Source organism: Hydra viridissima, unplaced genomic scaffold, assembly GCF_058129835.1.
Source record: "Hydra viridissima isolate aposymbiotic clone 2 unplaced genomic scaffold, HvirCarnegie_v1 scaffold_11, whole genome shotgun sequence".
NCBI classification, from domain to species: Eukaryota; Metazoa; Cnidaria; class Hydrozoa; order Anthoathecata; family Hydridae; genus Hydra; species Hydra viridissima.
Genome location: NW_028324310.1, coordinates 2599481 through 2615260, shown reverse-complemented (window position 1 = coordinate 2615260; position 15780 = coordinate 2599481). Strand labels below are relative to the sequence as shown.

The 15780-nt window shown below is 38.3% G+C and overlaps 2 protein-coding genes across 4 annotated transcripts; both read right to left on the bottom strand.

Annotated features, from left to right (window-relative positions):
• Positions 1-5825: 5825 nt before the first annotated feature.
• On the bottom strand, positions 5826-15514 carry LOC149881687 (uncharacterized). Of its 2 annotated transcripts, XM_090067466.1 has the most exons (3): positions 15374-15514; positions 8960-9024; positions 5826-8871 (listed from the first exon to the last, which is right to left on the bottom strand). In XM_090067466.1, exon 3 carries the CDS (start codon positions 8869-8871, stop codon positions 6007-6009), a length of 2865 nt encoding a protein of 954 aa, XP_089923592.1. In that variant the 5' UTR covers positions 8960-9024; positions 15374-15514; the 3' UTR covers positions 5826-6006. The 2 variants fall into 2 exon arrangements, with proteins under 2 accessions (XP_089923592.1, XP_089923593.1); XM_090067467.1 differs by lacking the exon at positions 8960-9024.
• On the bottom strand, positions 12325-14145 carry LOC149881688 (E3 SUMO-protein ligase ZBED1-like). 2 transcript variants are annotated; one of them, XM_090067619.1, is made up of 2 exons: positions 13104-14145; positions 12325-12898 (listed from the first exon to the last, which is right to left on the bottom strand). In XM_090067619.1, the coding sequence occupies exons 1-2, from the start codon at positions 14061-14063 to the stop codon at positions 12809-12811; spliced, it is 1050 nt and encodes a 349-aa protein (XP_089923745.1). In that variant the 5' UTR covers positions 14064-14145; the 3' UTR covers positions 12325-12808. The 2 variants fall into 2 exon arrangements, with proteins under 2 accessions (XP_089923745.1, XP_089923746.1); XM_090067620.1 differs by having other exon boundaries at positions 12325-12858.
• Positions 15515-15780: the final 266 nt, after the last annotated feature.

The following is a 15780-nucleotide window of genomic DNA, read 5'->3' as shown; positions in this document are numbered from 1 at the left end:
TACTTATTTAGAAAATACAATGACTTCCGCTTAAATTTTTCTGTAATTTTTAACCGTAATTTTTTCAGTAGGCATACTAAACCATAACTTTCCATTAGGTTATCATATTACCTTTAACATACGGTACCCGTACAAGATTACACGGACCGCGAACCCTTCTGGTCACTAGCCACTATAGCCTATAGTATAGCTATAAGGCAGTAGTTATATAACTGTATAGAGTATATAGTATCAAGTTTACTCAGGTCAATTCCTGCAAGAATCTAGTCCGGGTAACATTTTTTGTTAACTGAAGGTTAATAGATAGCTTAGGCCGAATTATCTTTCAATTCACACTTTCAGATCTTTCCTTTATTTCAGCTGTCTTTGTCTAGTCAGTTAATTTTTAGGTTGAAATAAATAAGAGGGTTTTGTATGAACCCAACAACCTGCATTTCTATTGTTTGAATAACTGACAAAAGATCACAGTGGGGCCCCACTATGACTGTTGCGCATCTATCGATTTGTACTTTCTCGTTACAGATATTACATGTTTGCCTCTCCACGGTCCCTATAGCCCATGACGTAATCATATTATAAAAAATGTCAATCATCCATATTAACTTCTCGTTTGATATTGTTGATTTTGTGTGTTAAATACAAAATTTCAAAGTTGATTTTTGTGTGTTAAATAAAAAATTTCAAAGTTGTCAGGCATAAAACCTGGGGTAAAACGGTATTGATTTTGTCGTCTAAAATACACTAAAGCTCACCTACAAGCATCTTTAGTCCCAAAAAATTTTTTTAGGCTCGCTGGCGCTCGCCAAGAGGGGAGAGGAGGGATGGGAAAGGAAGGGAGGGGAGGGGGAGGGATGGGACAGATGGGAGGGGAGGGGACAGGAGGGGAGGGACGGAAGGGGAGGGAGAGGAGGGGAGGAGAAGGAGGGACGGGAGGGGAATGAAGTGAGGGGAGGGGAAGGGAGGGGAAGGGAGGAAGGGAGGGCCCCACTATGACTGTTGCCCCGGGCCCCGTTTCGGCTCTCGACGGGCCTGTGTGAATGAAATGGCCGCCTTTATCTATAACCATCATGCATCACAGCAGCTGAACTTTGACCAAATATGAGAACACTAGACCCGACCATGTTCCATTTAAAATGCATGGAACGTGGTTGGGTCTAGAGAAAGTAACACATGCAGTGCGGCTAATAGGGCCTGTCAGCGTTTATTTCCGGTGTAGTAACTCCAAGCTATTTTTAGTACCGAACGGGCGGCAGCTCCGTATACGTATACATTGCACATATGTCAAACTAAAATAATAGGTTATAGTTAAGAAAGGAAACATATCGCATAAGAATGCACCAATAATATTAACCTTACATGCAATACCTAATAATCATAAGAAATACTGCATTAATTTATTGCAACTTAATTCAGTTGTTTACGCATAGAATTCTATTTATAGATCGCCCGGAAATGGTAAAATCTTACATAAAAAAGCGTGGAGTATAAACAAAATACTTCCGCTTACAGGCCCTATAATATTCTAGTATATTATTTTGTTTTGACATGGTTGTTGGGATCTTTACTTCACGATGCATTGTGTATTTATAGTCTGCGGTCTTTGCAGGAGTCTGATATGCCAACAAGTATATTACAATATCGTGAAACTAAATGTAGCCTACGATCGTAACAATTGGTTTTAATGCGTCTGTATACTATGCATACTATATAAGGCTACATAAAACTAAAACGTCAGCAATAATATTTATTTGCGCACAGACAAAGTAGACAAGTTTTTCTACTTTGCGATCACGTTTATGATATAGCCTACTAAATCACTGATACCACACTGAATCGACAAATCGCAATAAAACGATGCGCAAGAAATATATGAAACATCCGAGGGCAAGCCCCACAGCTCCTGCATTAGAGAATACTAACAGGCTAAAGCAGGCTGATGCCAGCGAAAATAACTTCATCCAATTTTTCAACCGCTGTATACCGACTGTTCAGCCCGGTCTCGTCACGTGACACCAATCTGTCCGACTATTAGTAAACAAAATAAATGTAAACGATTGCTATAAAGTGGTTGGAGCTCCACTGCCACTGCCACCAGTCGCCCAATTGAAACATATTCATCATCAAACTATTAAGGCTCTAATTAAAATGCTTTTATTTTCCTTTAAACTTTGGGAAAAAACAAATTAACAATAAAAATAATCGTGAGGCCATGTAAATACAACATCGATTTTCAACATAAAATCAAAATCGTCTGCCATGCATTGTTTACACATACACCAGAAACTACGCGTCCACTTTTAATCACTATTTAAATTCGGTCCGATCGAGTTGGACGGCCCGCGAATAATACCGCCAGTCGAACCTGGTCGATTCGGTTTGATAATGAGAAACAGACAGTGAACAATAGGTCTGAGCAGAAGGCACGTGATGACGCATCATTAGTATGCGATAATCTCATTAGTCAATTGATGTAATAGGTGTGTCAATCAACATTTCGATGCAAGTCCAATTGCCTGATGTATAAAAAGAACAACCACTGGAAGAAGACTGCTTTTCAAAGGTTTTTCATTGAATTAGCGGGCTACCTGTTGTTTAAACTTTTCATTTTAAAGACGCTTGATGACGTTAAAACATCGATCACACAGATAAAACAGGTCAATTCACTTAAGTGTTCTTCCCGACGTTCTTAATATTTTATGAGTAACATTATACGCACCAGAGCAATACAATTATATTACAGCACAGAAAAAAACACGATGAAAAAAATCAGACAAGCCTAAGTCGTTCTATTTCTTTTTCTCACTTTTGTGGCCTAGAAACTTCTTAATATTGTAGGCTATTTGGTTACATTATTATCATAAATTAACTTGACTTAGCTAAATTAAATTAAAATAATAGGCCTGTGTAAACTGCCTCAAATTTTGGCAAAATTTCACCGTGCCTATAACTGCTTGGAAAGACACGTTCGACTGTCTCTGTTTTACTGAGTCATTTTCCAGTTAATTAAATACCGACTTCTTAAAAGGCTAAGCTGGCCTAACCGGCGGCGTCGAGTGTCGGGCGCGCAGCTTGTTGTTTAAACTTGTTTCTTCGTCGCGGCCGGGAAAAAAAGTACAGTGATTAAATATTCTTCAATATTCGGTGAAAACAGGTCATTGTGATGAACTTGCATTACTATCATCGATTTGGCGTATCGCCATATTGCGACAGACAAGAAGACGTTTGAAAAAAAACCTTTCTGCGCAGCATGCATGCATCAGAAACATCTTTATATATACGCACTACGAGAATAACAAAAAATGGTAACTTGGCCGACGATGAATTTTAGATTAAAGCCTTACGTAACCCTACTCATGCTCTCGGCGTTGTTAGCAAAGGGGTTTTAATAATTTTTTAAAAAATTATCCACAGGTATCCGTACAACAAAAAGTTAAGTGCTAAAACGAGCTCTACAGCCATAATTTTTCTGGCTCTAGAGCTGCATTAGAGCTGTATAGAGCCATAATAATGGCGGCTCCAGAGCTCGTTTTGGCACTTGAATATTTCGCGTGTAGGTATATATAAAGCACCACATGGCAGCTCGGCATTGTGCATGGTAATGTCGTGGACTTTCAATGGGGCAACCCCATTTTGAACCAGGGGTATACCCCGAAATTAAAAACACCATCAAACTGAAAGTGGACCCATTTGACTATAGTTGGCGATATCACCAACACGGTTGAGTACCATCGCCAATCGATTGTGACATTATCGTTTCCGTGCTTTAGGCCTAGTACAATTTTCTTATAGGCACGCGCCCATCAGGTCTAATGTAGTGACCGATTTTCACCGTTGATGGCTCAAACGACGTTATCTACCACAATAAAGTTACTTTTGAGGGTCTGGATGACCTGCATCAGTTTTTGAAACCAAAATGCCAAAATACCCCAAAATTTCCATCGAAGTAGCCTATAGGCAATTTCCATGCTTAAACAGAATTTTCAAATTTCAATAAATTAAAAACGGCGAAAGATAGCAAACAAATTACAGTTGACAGTTAATAGGGAATCTGGTCGCTCTTTCCGATTCCGCCATAATTAGGCCCTATTTGCGTCGAGCACCATAGTTATGATTATCTAACTCACGACGCCTGTCACTCTCTTGGTGAGTTGTTGTCAAGAGTCAGCCGACCAGCTATAGTTCCGTTCACTGCCTTTTAATAAGTCACGAAGACAAGAAGTATACAGATAGCGTATAGGTGTATAAGGTCCCTATTGAACTATCATCATTGGCTAACAGTATATAGGCATAGGCTATAGGGTTATTGGTTTGCTGATGTGATAGGCTAACTTAGATCTGGCCTTCGACAGTAACCCAGTTGTAAACGACTGAACTATATAAATTTTCTAATTATCCATCCATTGAACCGAGAAATAGGCCATACACAACCATAGTAACATATCAGTGAACAAAGGATTATGTTGCGTGGGCAGCATGGCGACTGCTCCTAATGTTAACAATTTATTCAACACACACAGTCGCTTAACCCTGTGACGCACACCTTCAAAAGCAACGCATTCAGCACACCTGGGGTCCATTGGACCCCAACGACTAACAACAGTTCTATGATAGATAGTTTTCGGGGTCGGCCACTTTAAAGGAAACCAGTACTAGATCAACCGACATAGTCTGACACCGGAAAAAAAATGGCGGCCACTGTAAACCGGAAGTACCGATATCCCAGGTGCTATGATAGATAGGAAAGCGGTTCCAACAACTAAACCCATGTTTTCGGGGTTGGCCAACTAGATGGACCAGTCATCGACAACTGCCGACATCAACCAACACCGGAAAAAAGATGGCGGCCACTGTAAACCGGAAGTAACGATATCTCATGTTCTATTACACATGTATCAAATTGTGCTTTTAATTTAGACAGTAGCATAAAGATAAACTGATCTCCTCTTGGCAACAATCGCTCATAATGCCATGTTTTACATTGGTTTAGCCGTTGGAACCGCGTTCCTATCTATCATAGAACCTGAAATATCGGTACTTCCGGTTTACAGTGGCCGCCATCTTGTTTCCCGTGTCGGTCGATATAGTACTGGTTTCCTTTGAAGTGACCGACCCCGAAAACATATGGTTTGGCTTTGGAATTTTGTTGCTATTTGTCATAGAACTGTTGTTTGTCGTTGGGGTCCAATGGACCCCAGGTGTACTTAATATGACGTCAGTGTGTTCTTTCATATTTTATAAAAAAACCGGAAGTAGAAAACCATCCAACTTCTCAAAACTTGTAGAGGGGTGGGTAGTCAAGGAATTAGAAAAATTTTACTTTCAAGAAACAAACTACGGCCAAGATATAGACGCTTTTATCACCCCTGGGGTCCAATGGACCCCAGGTGTGCGTTACAGGGTTAAACAGCTAGACTTGTTCCCTAAAACTCAATGTACCAAAATTTGTCATGCACCATAAATCCTAATTTATATTCTAGGCCCTACTTCTCCATAAATACAGAAACCTTTAAAGGCGTCCGAACAAATTCCTCACATCGAGGCCTACGTTCTACCGCAATGTCGATGGTTGGAACTATCGACCTGTCAACCTGCATCTATCTCCTTCTCTTCCTGCTTCAAAACGTTCTATCAGAGCTGTTGATTTTCCACAATTTTTAAACTTTCAGTAACTTAATATTGTTCACTTCATTGTATTAATTGCAACAAATGTATTTCTATTTTGGGGAACATCCTGTAAGAGGCTTTTGCCCTTTGTCCCCCTATACATGTATCTGCTTTATTTATGTATTTTTATTACTTACTATTTTAATACTATATATGGTTAATTTTAATAAATAAATAAATAAATAAACGTACTCAGTCATAAATACAATTTATGCTATACTTAAAGCATTTTAATATGAACTTTAATTGTAGTATTTAATACGGATAAATTATGAAATCAACTGTTAAAGCGTAAACCAGGAATGCTTCGCTTATGATCACGAACATGACGTATTGGTGGGATTACAACGAACTCATATTGTTAATTATTGCCATAATGTCCACATTATTAATCAAATCAGCCCTTCGCTGATGAAGAACTTCCAGCATACCGACACATATCCGAGCACTTGGCAGTGCTTGATCAGTTTGGCCTACTGTGACAAGCGGTGTCCTGCAGTTTGCATTATATTCTGGCAGGAAATAGCACGGGACTGAGCCATTCTTAAGAAATTCTTCCAACTTCCGGTATGTTTTAATAGCCCATTGAATACCTTGAGAAAATAGCTTTGCATTGCATGTCAAACTGGCGCTGTGGTCTTCTTCTGACAATGTTGACACACCATCTCTTAAATCTTCTTCGAAAGCAAACAGAAGACTGTTTTTCAACAGATAACTAGATATCATCGTTTGCGATGAAAGGGAGTTCGTCATATAATCGAATAGTTCGGGTTTAAGTGACGATATAAGTTTTGATATTTTGTAGCCCAACAACACACTGGGGGGCAGCAAATTGATGACCCGTGTCTCTGCGAAGGAAAACGAAATTCTAAAGTAAACATCAGGAACGTTTGGTGGTCCTTCGGGTCCAATAACGAACAAGCAATCATTTGATATGTCTGCATTAATATGGTGCACGTGAATTACGGGCTTCGTGGTTTTTGGGAGCCAATTGGTTATCTGTACAGCAGGAATAACGTCGACAGATATTTTCAGTCCTTTGACTGTTTTTCCAATGTAGTAAAAATGAAGCTCCGGCCTGAAATTGTCCGCATATTCCATGAAATAGAGTGATTCAAACTGTAGGTTGTCTATTTGGCTAATGGCTTTCAAAAGTGATTGTTTAAATTTGTGCAAGATATATCGTGGCTGAAATAAGTTTTTGCTGTTAGTGAAATCCGCGAAGTTTTTCATCGCTTGATCGTCCGCAATTCCCAGTTTTGCACAGCCGGAGGGTGTTTCATTATCTGTCTCTATGACTTTGACTATTTTGCTGAACTCTGTCAAAAGGAATATATAATCAAATTCATTTGGTGGATAAACTTTAGTTCCCTCACTGACACTGCCCGATAAAATGGTTATGTTTTTGAACACCGGATTTATTTCGCCGAGTTTCTCTCCTATGTTCCTAATAAACTCGTTCATCGATTTGTTCAACATATTCAATTCGTTCAGAAACATCACACTGGGATACGGTGAAGACATTTTCAATTTGCGAACAAGTTTCAACATCAAAAATTCTGGCACTTTCGACGATCCGTGCAACAATTCCAACCATCTACCAATACCGTCATCTCTTAATGGCTTCATCATGTCAACAATATCGTCTGGATTTCGATCGAAGTCATGCTGATAAAGTAGCGAATCAATGTCAACAGGATTTTCATAGAGTTCCTCCTCAGCATCAAATAATTCCGAACATTCAAAGTCAGCAGAAAGATTGCTTTCGGAGAAGTCTTTGATCAGCCGAGCTACCTGTTCTTTCCCAAGGAAGATCGCGAGGTCATAGGCAGACAACTGCAGTTTGTCTTTTATTTCATAGTTGATCCCATGACAAAGTAAAGCTTTCACAGCAGTGCAGTTGCCATGCCAAACTGCGAAGTGTAGAGCAGTAGATCCGTGAATGTCACGCTTATTTACATCACACCTTGAGCTTCCCAGCAATGTTTCTGCGAGCTGGGGTACCATTAAGTTTGCCGTCGACAGATGGAGGGGTGTAACACCATTGTTGTCCTGAGCGTTCACGTCTATGGGCATTGTCAGAAGGTTCAAAAGCAGGTCGCAACTTTCATCGAAAGCAGCGACGCCATGAAGCGGAGTGAAACCTCGTTTGTCCGGTTCGGTGAGACTGCATCCGCGATCCAGCAGCAGCTGAAACCATTTCAAACGCCTCTCGATAATGTCCAACGGTCCTTGACATACCGCGGGACCGGTGAAGCAGAGAACGTGCAGCGGCGACTGACCCAGAAAGTTGAGGCATGCACCAATGTCGAAGGTGACGCAATGCAGTAGTCGTTCGAAGATTGACGAATTGTAAAACTTGATCATGTAGTGAAAAACAGTATCGCCCGCGTCATCCTTGTCCGACAAATTGCAGCCGGTGCTTATCAGAATCTCCAGCGTTTTGAAATTTGCCTCGTCCCCGTATATGGCGTAATAGAAGAGAATGTTTCTGCCAAATAGATCTCGTTGCAGTGCACATGCTCTGCTACGCAACAAGAAATCGACAAACTTCGGGAGGTAACGGCTGTTACTCATGGCAAGCATCAGCGGCGTTTCTCCACGTCTGTTCTTTGCGTTGATATCAGCACCACGTTCAATCATGTCATTAATTATATAAATGACGGATTCATACTCAGCATCAGTGTCAATAATCGATACCTCAGTGACTGTGTAATGTAGTGCTGTGTAGCCGATGCCGTCAGCCACCTTTACTGCATTCGGGTCCGCTTTTCTGATGAGCAGATCGTATTTGTCCGACTGGCTACAGCAGAGGTAGTGTAAAGGTGGATTACCTGACAAAGTTCGTAGATTGGGATCAACACCCTTATCCAGCAGCAGGCTTACGAGGCCAAGTGGGCACTGGCGACCCATCGCGAAGTGCAAAGCCGAGCAGCTTAATTCCTCTGTATCCACGGCATTGACATCAAGACCAGCACTGATGAGCATTTCTGCCGCCTCGAACCAGCCGTCTTTGATGGCAAGAATAATTGGAGGCGTGTGACTGTCTTTTGTCTGAGCGTACTCCAGCTGGTGGAACAAAAGTAAAGCCTTTGTTGTTTTAATAGCATTTTTCTGAAGCACGGATTCCTTTAGCTCTGTAATTACATTTCGAATAGCGTCCTCAGCAGAAGTTATATTTATCGGATGTCCCAGAACGTACAGCATCTATCGGCGTAAAAAAACACTTAGCAGGTCATACACATGGTCAAACACATGCGAAGTTGTTTGGCATCAAACATATATCACAACTTACCTTTTTTTTAACTGTGCAGACAACTTAATATGATGGTGCATATGTAAATTAGCAGAAGGCACAGCCTAACCAAAGATACAATAGTCAATACTAGTATATTCACTTAATAAACCTATAGGACAGTTATGAAAGAAGTGTAATATTGCATTTTACACACATGCAGCATTTTTACATTGATTATTATTGCAGAGTAAAAAAACTAAAACCAGGCTTTGTTTGCTATAGTATGTTTTATGTTAAACCATTAAATAACCATATTTCTAATACTCAATAGATTTAGAAAATTAGCCTCCGAAACGATAAAATAAATATATAATTAGTATATTTTTCATGCAAATTCAAGGTTAGTGTTAGCAACACCCAACGTCCAATATGTAGCCTGATATGTCACCTCACTTGCATTTTATTGATTAGGCTAATTTTCATTATTTCAACAGTATTTGCAGCAAGATTTTGATTTTGATGTTTCGTGTCGCTTATGAACTGTTAAGTACATGAAGTCATTTTCATTCGTTGGATTTGGTCATTGCTGTTAACAACCCGTCACTGCCTTATGTTCTTACGCATGCTCTGTTCCTGGTTACCCATGTTTGCCCAAGGATCGAACCAAGGCCCTCTGCCTCGTGGTGTATGTAAATCATGTAGCCAGAAGTGCGCGACCGTAACCATTCGGCCACTAGACGGAGTTCAGCGTTATTCCTGTTAAATATTGGAACGTTAAAACGATAACTGATGACATAAAAAAATACAGAACGCAAAACGATAACTGATGACAACTGCATTGATGAAATAAAGGTAACTTTTATGACGATAATTTAATGGAAATTCAATTATCCCAAACCAGTTGACCGATTTCAATCATATTATGCACCCATAGTCTAGGTCCCAAAAGGGGCTCAAAAACAAAAATTAGTTGGAATCCGTTAACAAGGGTCCAAGCTGGGGGGTGGTAAAGTCATGGACTTTTTCTGTAAATGTCCATTTTTTTTTTTTTTCTTTGACACGGCTACAGGTCACACCAGACCACCTACGATCGCGCTTAATGGTTCCAACAACGTTGTTTCACCCGAGAAGGTGCATTTTGGGGGTCACATCAACCAGTAAAAACTCGTGGGGCCGTGAGGGCTCAAAAATGGGTCAATTTTGGGCCAAATAGACAATTTCAAGCCAAAAAACCGTATAGGCCTAGGCCTTACCAGTCATTAACCCCTGAGCCGATCACAACCAAAGTTGGCATAGTTACTCATCTGATCGACGTATTCACCCATGTAACTTTTCATGGCGATCGGTTAAATAGTTTAGATTCCACAGGGGGTCAAAGTTGCTATGTTTAGCACTGAAAGCCAACCCGTCGATCCTTAACTGTACTGCATAAATTGTCCTGCCGGACATGCTGTGATTGAAGATTTAGTGGCTTTAAATGTTCAAGGAATGCCCATGTCGCTATTTTTTAGTTTACATTGATTAAGTGAGTCATAGTATAAAATAATATGTTATTTCTGCCCGTTATTTCTGTAAACTTTGTGCGATTTTCCAAAACCGGCAGCGCAGCGCTTAGTTTACAGCTAGAACAGGGGTGACGCGCCTTGCGACGCAGCGAAAGCTAAAACTGCACACAAACGGTAGCGCCTAAAAGCGTTGGGGCGGTCCAGCTTTCGAGCCAATATACTTGTCACTTCGAACTTCCAGTTTGGTTTTAACTATAAAGTAGAAAAATAATTACCCTGCACTGTCAAAATGCAGTCATCTTACTAACCTGGCAGAAACCGATAGTATACTGCTTAGCGTCGCGTTGCTGATATGAGTTGCGATAGCTCACATTGTAGGGTGCTTTGCTTTATACATTTTGTATAAGGAAGTCGAAGGTGTATGAGTTCGAATCCCAGTACACGCATGGGCAAAATCGAGTGATAAAGATGCAGTTCAAACATGTTTTTTTATATCGGTTTTTTTATATTGACTCTTAATTATGATCGACCTCTACGTTTATAATGCCATGATAATGCATTATTGCATTATCAATCGAACGAGTCCATCCAGCCGTGTTTGTATACTGTGATGTCGCCGTTGTGATCGCACCGCAATTAGTTGGCGTTCAACACCGCCTGACAAATGTTATCCATTCAGCAAGACAGATCAGATAAAGCCTATGCTCCTTCCTTCCTATAATTACGAACACAACGACGCCAGCGGCAACGGAGAAGATTTGACTGATAATTCGACGGAGGAAACAAACTCGATCACCTGCCAAAGTTAACGTAAAAATTAACCCGTGACTCCCATCATCACGTCGTACACACAGTCACTACATACGATACCGTTACCATTATTAGTTTCAACAACTCGTGTCTCGTCTGTATTGTGAGGCAGCAGCACTCCGTCCGTCCGTCACTACAGTCCCCACGAACTGCGGGCACCGACGAAAACGCACTCACTCACACGCACACACGCCGAGGTGCAATTTTCAGTCGCACTACGTCGCCACTGGTGCTGATCTTTGGACGACGCGAGTCTGTCGCATGCACCGCTCGCCCTGAGCCACCGAACCGATTCATTCACTCGGCGACAGGTGCGCGCCACCTAGCGACCATGGAAGGAGGTGGCGGCAGCGTCAGAAGGTGGCCGACGACTGTTGGCATATGCGCGACGGTGGCGTCTCGTCGCGGTCATTCTCGAGAATACTGTCCGTATGTCATTCGCCTACGTATTGATCTATGACAGTTGGGCAGCAGTCTGACGAAATGCGATCAATGTCAATAAACAAAAAATAAACAATATACACCATTGTTGAAGCTTGCAACTAAAAACCGATGTACCGTATGTACTGCGATGCATCCCGTCCTCCAACAACACTGTGTGGGCGCGTTCAGAAACGCCAACTTAGCTAACTGGTTCACGCTGACCTAATTATTTTCGCTCGGAACTGTGCTGTTTCTAAACGGTTTTTCCGTCAACCGGTTTAACTTATGGCTATAGGTTTCTGAACGCAGCCCTTGTCAAACATGCACTGATGCTTTCACGAACCATGAAATAACAACAAAAAGATTCATGCGACGTAATGTCCGCATGAATCAGAAATATCAGACTCCATTATACTTTAAGGGAAAACAGTAGGAAGTTTAAATTTGGCCTTTTGTGTACGACCTGATTGTTTTTTGAGGGTCCAGGACAGGAAATAGATTGAGACCCAAAATTGAAAACGTCAAAGAAGATTCTTGTTATTTGTTTGGAATTGACAGGGAAGAGAACAATTTATTGGAATAAATTAAAACTGAAAGAAACAACATATATATATGTATATATATATATATATATATATATATATATATATATATATATATATATATATATATATATATATATTAGGGCTTGCATGCGATTAAAATTTTTAATCGCAATTAATCGCACGATTAAATTTTTTGATCATAATTAATCGCGCGATTAATCGAACATTATAATTTAAATAAATAAAGGAAACAAACAGGAAAAGTTTTTTAAATCATTTGATCTATTTGCATGCAAATGATAAAACATCATAAAAAAGTTCTAATTATAGTTTATATTGTTTCTAATACAACCAATAAAAATAAAATATTTTAAAAACTTGAAACAAAAAATTTCTTAAAGCCAGTCTTTTAAACATAATAACATGTTCAATGAATCTGGCAGCAGAGATGATCTGTGCTTGTCTGCAATGAATCCAGCGGTTGAAAACAGTCTTTCGCATGGAACTGTAGTCGCTGGAACTGACAAATATTTCTTTGCGATTGTTGCTAATCGAGGATATGAACCTTGATGTAGCTTCCACCACTGAAGAGGATCTGAATCCATTTTGGCGCAGGGTTCTTTTCAATATCGACTCACTTCATCTTCACTTGGGGAATCAACTTCATCCAGATCTGGTAGATTGAATGCCATTTTAAAATTTTTTGCTGATGGCTGTTGCAAAATAATTATTCAAATATTACCATAAATAAAGCATATAGATATTATCTAACTATTTCAATTAATATTATAGTACTCATAGAGTTTTATCTATCATTAAAACGATTATTTTAATAAATGCAATTTTGAATCTATTATTATGTCATTAGAATAATTCAATAAAAAAACAATATCAAATTTATTACTACAAAATGCTCACCTCTTTTGGTTCTTGTTCTATTGATACTGGTCTGAGGTCTGGAACAGATTCAAGAAGCTTCGATAATCTCTGCCAGACATTTGATCTTTCATTTGAAGCTATAAACGATAAATTTTTAAATCTTGAATCCAATGCTGACGAGATTTGCAACCAACTATCATTTGAAAAATCATTAAATCTGCGCTCCATTTCATTTACAAATTTTTCTTTAAATAGCGCGATGTAACGAGGATCATCATCTTGAATAACCATTTCACGTGATAAGTGGCATATAATTGGTAAAACCACCGAACTAGATACGTATTTATTACCACCTAACAATTCTGAAGCCACTTTGCATGGTTGCAAAACATCAGCAATTTTCTCCATTTTTTCCCACTCTCTTTCTGTCAAAGTCTGTAAGTAATGGTTTTGCTCATCAAGTGTTACTGTGATGGCTTTTTTATGTTTCAACATACGTCTCAGCATATCATACATGCTATTCCACCTTGTAACAACATGCTGAATTAGATTTTCTTGTGGCAGGTCGAGGTCAATCTGATTTTCATGTAATTCCATATTATTTGCTGGACTATGTTTAAAATGTCCAACAATTCTGTGACATTTAGCTAGTGTTATGTCAAATGCAGTCTCTTCAATGGCAGATTTTATAATTAGCTGAACGGTATGTGCGAAACATTGAAGATGTTTGAAGGGAAAACTTGATACAGCCTTTACAATGTTTCTACCGTTATCAGTACCAATAGAAAATATTTTTTCAAATAATCCCCATTCATCTGCAATATTTCTGATGTGGGTTGAAACATTGTCACTGGTGTGTCGGTCCAATGTTTGATGAACACCTAAGGCAAATGAGTTCAACATCCAGTTGTTATCTATCAAATGACATGTTAAACCAAGGTAACTGACATTACCCATTGAAGACCAATGATCACAGGTAATTGCTATACTAGTAGCCATGTTTACGAGGTCTATTTTTTTTTCTTCTCATCTTCATAGAGTGTTTGCATTTTAATTTTAATTGTGTTTTGACAGGGAAGATTGTAACTGTAGTCGGACGTTGCTGTTCGAATGACATTCGTCAAACCTGGATCTGTAACAAACCTGGATCTGTTGAGTGGTCGACAGCTACTGGCAACCCAGCAAACAATGGCTTCCGTAATTTCCTTTGATTTATCTGCAGAAATTTGTTTATTTACGCCATTTTGTGATTTAATACTGTCCTCAATTGTAAGTTGTTTTGAGGAACTCACGATCTTGTTTTGATTTTTACTAGTAGTTGCGAAGAACACGTGTTTACTGTTCAAATGATACTGAAGCGTTGTAAGACTTCGGTGATATGCAAATTCTTTGGAACAATATTTACAGATAACCAATTTTTTTGATTCGTCTTTAAAAATAAAGGCTCCGTTGAGGATAGATTGATTGCCGTTTGAACCCATAATTTAAATTATTAACAAATAAAGTTCATCAGGATAAGATATTAAAATTTTGGAAATTTAATAAATTTATTAACAAGACAACAACGCGATCAAAACAATTTCGAAAACAAAAATTATAAGGTAAGAGAGACATAATTGAGACAAATAATACAAAATGGCATCATCAATGAGTAAACATTGATTAGAAATAAGAAAGTGGTATAAAAATTTCTTTATTGCTCAAAAATTATTTTTTGATGCTAACCAAAATTAGCATCGCCAAAATAATTTATGATCTAATCTAATCGTCAGGGTTAGGGTTAGGGTTTTATGAAAATTTATGAGTTAAAAAATTTCATCTGCGTTAATTTTTTTAACTTGCGTTAAATTATTAGCGCTTTAACGCGTTTACTTTGCAAGCCCTAATATATATATATATATATATATATATATATATATATATATATATATATATATATATATATATATATATATATATATATATATATATATATGTAAGCGCTAAGTACACTCCGTTGTTGTAAAACAATTCTACGTAAATAACTTTATAATGAAAAACTTTATAATAAAAAACTTTATAATGAAAGTTGATTGGTTTGTGCATTTAAACAATGATCAATCGAAGGGTTTCACAGGATGCAAATGAAGTTATATCAAAACTTCAAAACAAATATTAGTACAAATAAAGTTTTAGAAGAAGACAAAAATTATTGGTAAGTAAAAAATTTTAAATTAGCTTAAACCCCGTATTAACTTAATTAAAAAAAGTCAGAAAATGATAACACTTTTGACCTTATGACATATAAATTATAATTTGTACTTAATTACCTGCTAAAACATGTAACCAAATGAAGTATCCAGTCATGGAAAGCTGTTACTTTTCGTAGTTGCTCTTAACTTTGAACTTTTGGTAAAAAGATTTTTTTTCTGAATAACTTATGACAACAGGAAAATATTTATTCATAACATTGAATTCAGTTCAACGATAAAATCCTATCACATTAATTTCAATAATCTTTCTTTATATTTTCAATTGTGCGATTCCATTGTGTGATTAGCATGAAACGATTAAAAGTACAATTACACAAAAAAACGGAGATCTAAACTCTGGTTTCGAAAAAATCAGTAAAGTAAATCAAATCATTATAAAAATTTTATCAAGACTTCATCCTTGTATCCTTAATACGGAATATTTTTATTGAAAGGCTCAGTTTTTCTATTACATGAGGCACAAC